We start from the raw sequence: 11,012 nt of genomic DNA on the forward strand, positions 1-11,012 counted from the left end.
CGGGTCACGCTTCTCTGCTGTTATCTTTGGCAGGACATCGGGAACTTAGTGTGGAGTAACTACCCCTTAACAACAGCCGCTCCCAAAATAGACAGTGTGGACTTTCACGGTCGGCCTGTTTTGAAGAGGTGTCAAACAGACCGCGCTAGGAGCGATTGCTGTTGTGTGTGTGTGTGTGTGTGTGTGTGTGTGTGTGTGTGTGTGTGGGTGTGTTCGGGGTGGGAGTGTGTGTGTGTGTTCGGGGTGTGTGTGTGTGTGTGTGTGTGGGGGGGGGGGGGGGGGTTGTGGTGTATCATTCTCTGCATATCGCGTCAGGGCCAGTTGGGCCAGTGGCAGGGAATGGAGCAGAAGGCCGGCCAGGGGACAAGCTTGTGATCTAACACCGTATGCTACTTGCGGAACAAGAACGGACACATACGCAGATAAGAACACGGGCTTATTCGCATACACATAAACACTGCTTAGACAGGGGGTGGCAAACAATATATCCTTTGTCCCGCTCCCCCCCCCCCCCCTTTTAATCATCAAATAAGACTTGTGTCAGCTGTTGATCCGGTTCTTTAACTGCTTTTATACAAACTATGTTCACTCATTTGCTACTGTCTGTCACAACTTGAGACAAGGGGCCCCGTGCATGAAGAATAACAGAAGGTGTTTTTGTTGCTGTCTGAGCTGCAAATCATTTGGACTGTTGACTTCCTTGAACTAATGGAAGCCTGTTCAAAGGGTCCAGGCAGTGTGTTGTTTGATGGGAGGCACCCCTCTTTAAAGAGAGGGGTGCCTCAGCCGCGCGACAGCCGCACGCAGCTGTTACACATGTTATACTCAGAGCGGCCTTGGTAATATTCCACCTGCTATGTCTTAAAAACACATGTGGATTTCTTTTAGTGGCTGTATGTATACTCTATGCAAGTGAGGAAGGGAAAATGCAAGGAAACAAAGAATACACTGACTTTCTATATGGCCATTTAACATTAATTAACACGTCATCAAATCTTTAACGTTTGATTGGACGAATCAATGCCCTATGCAAGAGGCCAAACAGGGGGTGTAGGGAGTGCAGCTGCAGCCCCCCCCCCCCCCCCACACACACACACAAGCTTTGTGATCCTTGCCGAGCGTCAAAACTTTCCCCTGTCAGATTAACTAGGATTAGCTGGGTCCTGCTGTATGATGGACCCAGCACTTCATATGGTGACTTGAGACTTTCCAAAGATGAAAAAAAAAAAAGAAAAAAAAAAATCCCTGGTCAGGGAAATGTACTCGCTCTGAAAGCCCAGTGTTCACTTCCTAATTAGATGCCATATAGTATAATACTATAGCTAGTGACTTGTTGTGCGTGTGACCTCACCCACTCACTGCAATGGACAGTAATCATGTTGATACAAACACACAAGCTCTTGTGACGACTGCACTGTAGGCAATCAGAAAAGTTTGTTGGGGTTAGATTAGGGGGGGGGTCTTAATTGTTGACAAGCCAATTTAGCTTTAACTACAACATTCCTCCACCGAGCGGAGGATAATAAATATATTAAAAGCAAACATATGAAGCAGCGTAATTTTTTCCTTTTTACCATTTCCAGTTTGGTTTTTGTTTTGCAACTCGCTGAAGAAGACGCTCAATGTGCACACTCAATGCGCCATGCTAACACTGTTCCTCTATGGTGTTTGAGATGACACATCGTCGCCACCTGCTGGCCTGGCATGATTGCATCAGTGTTTTGATTTGATCCTGTCTTATTGGAATGCACACTAGACTGACAAAGAAACGGCAACTCGACTGGAAGAATCTACATCAATTGAGGGGCGTTACGACTGACGATTCAAATCATCGCCTTTTTTTTTGGGGGGGGGGGGCATAGTCCTCGATAGGTGCTAAGTTCCATTGTGTTTTAAAATGACACATGGACACACACACACACACACACACACTCTCACTCTCTCATCGGTATTTTTATCCGTCCCTAGAGCCACTCGGTGGCTGCAAGCCATATCACTCTCAGACGACAGAGGAGCCACGGTCATAGCAGCTAGTACTTAAGACCCCTCCCCCCCCTCCCCATGTGTTGGGGAGGACCACAGAGGTAGAATGTCTGAAAGGTGCTGGTGGTATAAGGGAGGAGGGTCAAAAGTGGAAAGAATTTAGTCTGTTATCAACTGTTGCCTGCAAGACCACTGAAAAGACACGCACGCACGCACAAACACACACACACACACACACACACAACAAAACAAAACACACACACCAGAGACGTGGGAGCAAACGTGACTACATGACAGGACAATGGCCGCACACACACACACACACACACACACACACACACACACACACACACACACACACACACACACACACACACACACACACACACACACACACACACACACACACACACACACACACACACACACACACACACACACACACACACACACACACACACACACACACACACACACACACACACACACACGGGGCTGCCTTCTCAGACAGGGTTTTTCCTCCTGAGGCGAGGCTAAAGCATCCAATCTCAGTCTTTCTTGTCTATCTGTGGCACTGATAAAGGCTTATAATGAACTGGGGACTGGAACTCAGTCCCAAGACCGATGGCTTTATGGCCCCGGCCAGATCATCACCCTCTGTGGACTTCGTTTGTCACCGGGTGAGAACAGAAAAGAAAGAGTGGGATAGATAGATAGATAGATTGATTGATAGAGAGAGAGAGAGAGAGAGAGAGAGAGAGAGAGAGAGAGAGAGAGAGTGAGTGAGGGGAGGGGGTAGAGATTAAAGTTTTACACACCAACCTTTGAGAAGCGTTTTGCAATACAGCCCACTGTGTCCAGAGTTTAACTGCCCAAGCATTCTGTCAGATGTGTGCCGCATTACTAACCCGGGACATAAATTAAGGCTCAGCGTTTTGATAAAGGAGCCCCCAGCAGTTAAGTTGGGGCCAATATTTCAAGCCAGAGGACAAAGGTTCCTCGTGGGACTTATCTTTCTTCCATGTTATCTCCCCCGCCCCCCTCCCCCCCCTCTCTTTTTTTGTACTTCGGAGCAGTGTGAAATGCATGTTTGTAAACCGGTTGCACTGTTGTACATTTCCTTTGGCTGGCGTTCAAGACAGTGGCGTGATAGTGGCGTGTTTGTGTTTTTTTTCCACTATAGGGCATGTTATTATTCAAGCTCAGTCCTCCCTTACAACCCCCTGGGAGAGAGCATGTAATCAAATCACTGTGGATGCAAAAAAAGATGTTCCATAGCTCCCATAATGCTTAGAGACAGGCACACTTGCCGGTGTCATTTATATCAACCAGCAAGTTCAAGTAAAGGAAAAAAAAAACATGTTGATGGAAGGCAATGGAGAAAAAAAAATATATAAATTAAAAAAAAACTATTTACTTACCTCAAAGAGATTGGATGCCTCGTTGCCATACTGCGTGGAAATGATTTCTGATTGGTCGCTGTACCACTTGAGCCCCCCTAGGAAGCTGTCTGCGTCTAAGTCACTGACATCCAGCTCGGAGAGGTCCAGCTCAGGGAGGTCTGGGCAGAGGGGCTGGTCTTCACCAACCAAGGCAGCACACTGGATCATAAGAAAGAAAAGACAAAAGAAGAACAAAAAAAAAAACGTCATACAAACATATCTCTTTCATATGCAAATCACACACACTTCATTTCGCGTGCCAAGTTTGGAAAAAAACAATGGGGGAATAGGAAATCTGGACGCGAGTCAAAAGTCCTCTTAAAAAGCTGCTGTTGAAGTCCTCATCAAAGGAAACACAAACCTCTGTATAACATACACATAGTTCCAATAGCTCAAGCCTATTGTATCTTGATAAGATTATCTTGCAAATTAAGTTCACTTTTTTTTCTTGATATGCGTCTAATGACACACTTACCGGCTGTAGTTTCTGCATACAGCCATAGTTCATTTTCTAACTTGGTATACTTCCATCCAAACTGCGTTGTCCTCCCACCTAGCACTAACTGCCATTGGTGCTGCTGGCCTTTCTCCTTGCCACTGAATCCTAGCCTGTTGACATTTGGTTATTCAGCCACCTTTGTGCAGTCTAGCCAATGTGTACTGTATGTGGCAGCTGCTCCTGCTTCCTCCACACACACACACACACACAAATCATCAGCTCTGTTCTGTTCTGTTCAGGGCTGCAAGGATTGATCTTTTCGAAGATAAATAAAGGAAAAATGAAAATGAAAAGTAAGTGAGGAGGACCCTCTGGACTGGCAATCAACAGGGATTTGGCCATGTGAACAATGTAGTCATAGCGGAGATGGAGTAGGCAACACGTTTTTACTGTACAATTATTGTTCTTTTGCAAGATCGTTGAAAACTTGTTACCCATATTTTGAATCCCTGTTCCCTTGATTGTAGGACAGTTTTAAATGTTTTTCTCATGCAAAATTACACTCATCATTACCCATTTCACTATGCAACCACGCCATGGCTGGAAAGCAATAATATGCTGAAATGAAAACAACATACATTTCTCTTTTCTCCATGCAAAAGGGGGGCAAAAACTTTGACATGGCTACAAGTCAGTAATCATTTAAAAAAGGCACCGGAGCAGAGGCGTGTTTACACTCTGTGACTCTGTCTCTCATGCAAATCCCACAGCATTAGGTCTAACTGTGTAATAGGGTCGGCCTACATGTTCCCAATTTAGTTGGACAGCGAAGTATATGAAAGGCTACATGGGCGGCCTTAGGAGAGATATATGATCAAGTTTTTTTTTTTTTTGGGGGGGGGTATGAGAGTCGGGTTCGGCTCAGGGCAGAAAGGCTTGGTGTAGACGGCTCCTTGTGCCAAGTAGTGGAAGAAACAGAAAACGCGCAGACCAGACAACCGGCGGTGGCGGTGTCACACTTCATCTGTCGTCGGCTTCCAACACGAACACACAGACTGTGATGAGACAAATCCGTTTTGTTGCAGCCACTACAGATTCAACTGCGTCTCAGTCTCTCCCAATCCAATCTGACAAGGCACGCAATGCATGGTGGAGAGGGGAAAAAAGGTATAGCAAAGATGTTTGGCTATTCAAAAAATGGCTGTACAGTCCTATACTATATATGCCCAATTATCTTAAAGACTTCTTTCTTGGTGAACTATATAATGATATAACACCGTCGGAGAGAGACAATCAAGGCGCACCACACACAGCACAGGACAGGGCTCCAGTGATTTACGCACGCGTCGCACATAAAAGCCAGCACCTGCTATAGGAGAAGATTATTAGAGCAAAGGGACTCAGGTCTCTTGGCTGACAGTTCTCCCATTCTCTTCCATAGTATTGTAGCATAGTATGTACATGCATAGATGTAATGGTATCTGGTCCGAGAGAGACAACACACAGATATGTATGATTGACTCAGGCAGATAAATGACGCGCACTCGCAAACCAAACGGTTAAAGAATGACTCTCTTCTGAAGCCTATACCTGGCTTAAGTGACGGTGTGTGTGTGTGTGTGTGTGTGTGTGTGTGTGTGTGTGTGTGTGTGTGCGCGCGCGCGCGTCCCGGTGATTAAAGTGCAAAAATAGGAGCATCTGAGTGAAAAAGCAGCCATCCAATTCAATCGGAAATAACAGATCCTTACTTCTGTTGAGTATATAGACAGTCTATTTTACTCCTTTAATATTCACATCACACAGCCCAGAAATAAGCACAAATATGCAGCCAGACTGCAGTCACGTCATGTAGGTCTAATTAGTGTGAAAACCTTTTCCGAGGCACCACTGAGCGAGCTCCTGTATACAGACAAGTACCTAAGTATAGCCAGGTAGATCTGAATGTCCAATACAAGCTGGACGCACTCGCTAGTATAGCCTATGGATGATGGATAAGTATCACTTTGATGTGCCTTTTTTTTAAATCAGTATGCACTTTAATCACAAAAGGCATATTTGATTAAAAAGACGAATAGCAGCTAATGACTTGGATACAAATACGCATTGGGTACAATGGTATCGCAGAAACATAAGGTTATCAAGTAGTAGCTATGGCTGGATGCGACGTACGCTGTCCTGCCAGTGCGAATTAGCTCCCTCCAGCCGGGATGTCGGCACACTAGACGAGCCCAGTTACCGTTAGTATTATTATGATGCTCCATGCTGCGCAATGCCAGATATAGCGGTCCCCTCCAGTGTGTGGACAAACCTTTCTGCCTCTCGCCTTTGTAAAATAAAGAAATCATACAACCTATCAAAAAAGAGATAGCTATCGCCCATAGGAATGTAAAGCAAAATACCTGACTTTGAGACAATTCAGTCATTTTCGTCGTGCAAAGAAAGCTTTCTCGGCACCGGGGCGCGTATCCTCTATACTGGAAGGATATCCGACAGCTTGCAAGCACTCGCTCCGACTGAAAGAGCTCTAAGGGATCCTCTCTAAGGGGCAAGCAGCGGTCCCGAGCCTGCAAGTGCACGCGTTTACAAACAACTAACACGTTTAAACTGAGGCGAAAAGAAAAAGAAGGGACAATCGGCACATTCCCAAACACTTGGTCATGTATATCCCGTTGTTGGAGTAGAATCCCCACGCCATCCTTTTACAACTGCGTCCAGACGCGCACTTACACACCGGCACGCCAACCCGGATTTAGTCACTGTTGTCCAACGTTTTCCCAGGGAAATAGAAAGTCCAGTGTAGGGCTATTAGAAAAAGGTGGAAGAAGTCGGGATTTTTTTTTGAAAATGTTTTTAGATGGGGCTCACCTCTAATTCTCTCCACACCGAGTCCTGGTTACACCTGTCCCACGCCATCCAGCCACTGAATGACGGACCGGGGAAAAGCAAAAAAAAGAAGAAAAAAAAGAAAAAAGAAAGAAAGCAAGTAAAAAAAAGAAATCCACACACGCTTCCCACTCGCTCGCACACAGGCAACTGCTGCCCCTCGCCGAGAATGAACCGAGGGCACCTGTCTTACAACTGCTTTCCATCACATGACAAAGCTATTAAAAGTAGGCAGGGGAGTGACTCCGCGTCCACACACTACGAGCCCAGTGACGCGCGCTGAGCGGGCGGGGTCTGCCTGCGCACATAGTAAAATCCTCTCCGTGCACTGCAAAAAAAATGCTCCATCTGGAAACATTACAAGATCTACTGTATCTATACATTACATATTGGAGCAAAAAGATAAGCGATACATTCTGCGTGTGTAGGCTCATACTTATAGATAGGCTGCTGGTTATTTTCAATGGATACATGCAATACATCTCGATTACATCTCAAGCTCATTATGTCATTTGCTGTACAATGTTTGAGAAACAAAAATTCAATGATTTTTTTTTCTCTTCTTTTTTAACAGTGTGAACGTCAAATAGACAAGTCGAACACCTCTGAATTAAGTGCACATTTGGTGTTGAAATACAATACTTAAACTACAAAAAAATTGTATACATAGTGGAAAGTCGGGGTTAAATGATCTCTTCGGCGAGCTTCCTATACAAATCTGTCACAGGATTATACATTAAACATTGTCTCCTTTAGGTTTGGGTCTGGACTTGCAGCACCTTGGAGGACTTTGTTTGGGTGAATTGACGCCCCTGCTCTTTGTTCTACAGCTCGCCCAACAAGAGTGACTGTAATCGGTTTCTTTATAAAAGCTCCGGGAAACATGTCTCCACTCTCATTTGGGAGTCCTCTGCGAGAATGCCTAACAACCATAAGGTAGCCTATTAAAATCCCTGCGCACGCACACACACGCACAAACACACAGACGCGCATAAACACACACACACACACGCACGCACACACACACACAAACACAGAGACGCACACACAGACGCAGACACACACAGACACATACACACTCGAAAAAACAATAGAATAGATAGATGATAATGATGTCTTTCCTGGCAAGAAGTGGAAATTAGCATGAATAAAAAAAAATAAAAAAAAGCTCCAGCTAGATTTTATTAAAATGAGTTTTGTAAATTGCAGTGTGTGTTGTCTCTCACATTTAAAAGTTACATTGTCTGATCGGCCAGTCTATGTTCCTTCTTTTCCCCCCAGACTAACAATACCAGTTTATAGCAATTTATGTTTCTTTAGTTCGCAAGATAATTAGTTTACATTCTCTGCTCCCATTCCTCAATTAAATCCTGACAAGCCTGTAAAAGATTTAAAAAAAAAGGAAAAAGAAGAAGCCTGTGTGTTTGGGCATGTAGAGTATCAAAGAGAGTAATTTGGTCTTTTGGAAAATTATTCTTTGTCCATTCAGAGGCAATAAAAAAGGGCAGGTGGCAGTATCAAGCGTGTATACAGTGTCAACAAGACGTGTATAGGCAACACTACCTTAGTAAAATAAAAACAACAGCTTTGTGGACATTTCAAACAGTGGAGTGGGGGGTGTTCTTTTTTTTCTGTTGGGTAGACTGAGGAATGTTGGCTTCCTCTGATTACACAATTAATAGAAACACTAGCCTATAAGGAAATTATAATGAGCTATCATTACAGGGATTTTCTAAGAAAGGTTATGTTAATATAAAACTAAGCTTTTATACGAGATCTTTAACAAAAAAGTACATGTTAAAAAAGGTGTATTGAAAACCTTTTTTTTTCCTGTTTAGACATAATCTTAAAAGGAAGGGACCAAGTTAACTACATTTCTATAATAAGAAACTCACTCCACGGAACATGCTAACCCCCCCATCCCATTTTTAGTCTTGTAAGAGCCTATTAAGTCCACCTGAGCATGCTAGGAACAATTGTCTCCCTAAATTAGTGAAACCTCCGTACTAGCAGGTCTCATTAAACACAAAATTGCACAGAAAAAAAACCTGTTAAAACGTTCTGGGGGACTGGATGGGGAGATGGAAATCGTACAGACTGCGTGTGCAGTAGTTAAGACATTATACTGTATGTGTGTGTGTGTGTGTGTGTGTGTGTGTGTGTGTGTGTGTGTGTGTGTGTGTGTTTGGTCTTATGGGTATCTGAGGGGAGCATTTGTACCTACTAAATCCATACATCTGCCTCTCCACGCGTGCCCAGTGAAAGCCAACCCAGAAGCCACGGCAGAGAAACCCGATGGAGAGCAGGTGGCGTGTGCAGTGACCTCACAGAGCCCAGATGGACCAGTACCACATAGACCGTAATATAGGGGCAACGCAGAAATATATAAAAAAAAATGCTCAGACACAAAAAAAAAAAGGATGAAAAAGTAAAACGTTCCCCAGTCTCTCCAATGGTGTTTATGTGTACAACAGATGTGGCTGCATTTTAAAGAGAAGCCACAGGTCAGATATTGTCTTCATAACTTGAGTAATAGCATCATAATGAGCATAGACGTGCCAAAAAATTATATACTGTATATACACTGGTAAATGATCTCTCTCTCTCTCTCTCTCCTCTCTCTCTCTCTCTCTCTCTCTCTCTCTCTCTTCTCTCTCATCTCTCTCTCTCTCTCTCTCTCTCTCTCTCTCTCTCTCTCTCTCTCTCTCTCTCTCTCTCTCTCTCTCTCTCTCTCTCTCCTCTCTCTCTCTCTCTCTCTCTCCTGAAGCAGCGTGTGAGTCACAGTCAAAAAAGGGGGCTTATCTGATTGTCCTCTTCATGCCAATTAAGACAACGCTGGCTAAATATAGCTATAATGTTTTGATTTCCATCCTCGAATGGCCTTTGATTCTGTTTTTTTTTCCTCCAATTTCTTTCTTTCTGCGAACACATTCTCGCTACAGGCTGGATTCTTTCCGTATGCTCTGGTAAAGATGTGTAGATACAGGAAGCATTTCAAAAAGGAGATTTAAAAAAAAAACAGGCATATACTCTAAGACAGGTGATCTTTGAAAGACCTTAGCTTTTGTTTCATCAGCAGATAGAGGGCTTCTTATGACAGGTAAGTATGGGGGAGTTTGTTACTGAGGGATAGATAGATAGATAGATAGATAGATAGATAGATAGATAGATAGATAGATAGATAGATAGATAGATAGATAGATAGATAGATAGATAGATAGATAGATAGATAGATAGATAGATAGATAGATAGATAGATAGATAGATAGATAGATAGATAGATAGATAGATAGATAGATAGATAGATAGATAGATAGATAGATAGATAGATAGATAGATACTTTATTGATTCCTTGGGAATGTTCCTTCAGGGAAATTCAAAATTCCAGCAGTGGTAGTACAGACAACAAGATACAAATTAGGTAATGTTTAGTAGCCCACACGTCGGAGAAGGAGCTATTTGGGCCGAAGCACTACTGCTGGCTATACTGTACAGGGGCCTTCATCCATAGTCCCAATAATAACCTTGGGTCTGGGTTTGGCTTTCACACTGGCCGAGCATTTAACCCGCTCTTATAGAATATCACATCTCCAGGGGGAATGAATCTATAGGACGGAGAAGTGTGAAAAGTGGTTCACACCCATTGAAGGCAAAGCATCTAATGTCATATGATGGACCGGACTTGTTGGAACCCCCCCCCCCCCCCTCTCTCTCTCCTACGGCTTTAGATACACCCAATTGCAATGCAGCATAACCCCTTTGCAGACAAATACACTTCAAAAAGGAAGCATTAAAAAAGCTCCAATTAATTGAAAGTGACTGTCGGTTAATTGCTAAATGGCTCACAACTCAAGAAATAATGGGATGTGACAATGTTTCCGTACGTACGCAGCTGGTATATGACCGGTTACGTGTGTGTGTGTGTGTGTGTGTGTGTGTGTGTGTGTGTGTGTGTGTGTGTGTGTCGACAAACTACATTTGGACTTGAATCTGGGGGGGTTCTCAGAAAGCACATGGTATTTAATGATTTTAAACAATTCCTCCCAAGAGTCCTCTGACAAGTGTTGCTCTCAGCCCAAATTGGCCCTAATCTAAAGATAATTATCTTTGTTTGAATATTCAAATTTGTGGCCTGACTCATTGGCACAATAATGTCCCAATTTGCATGAATGGTCTTAGATTGAATATGATATTAACATTTATTTTTTTATAGAGCTGAATGCGTATTGACCCTGTAAGTGGACATTGTGCCTGCCATGTTTTA

At 43.6% G+C, this 11,012-nt stretch overlaps 1 protein-coding gene across 1 annotated transcript in view; it reads right to left on the reverse strand.

Annotated features, from left to right (window-relative positions):
- ppargc1a (peroxisome proliferator-activated receptor gamma, coactivator 1 alpha) overlaps positions 1-6,777 on the reverse strand; it is a gene marked incomplete at both ends in the record, with an annotated part of 44,460 nt that extends 37,683 nt beyond the window's left edge. Inside the window, 2 exons of the mRNA XM_080051681.1 lie at positions 3,405-3,584; positions 6,730-6,777. Coding sequence (XP_079907807.1) covers positions 3,405-3,584; positions 6,730-6,777 — 228 coding nt within the window. The remainder of the gene's footprint in view (positions 1-3,404; positions 3,585-6,729) is intronic.
- Positions 6,778-11,012: the final 4,235 nt, after the last annotated feature.

This window comes from Ammodytes marinus (assembly GCF_949987685.1).
Source record: "Ammodytes marinus genome assembly, chromosome: 23".
In the NCBI taxonomy this organism is placed as follows: domain Eukaryota; kingdom Metazoa; phylum Chordata; class Actinopteri; order Uranoscopiformes; family Ammodytidae; genus Ammodytes; species Ammodytes marinus.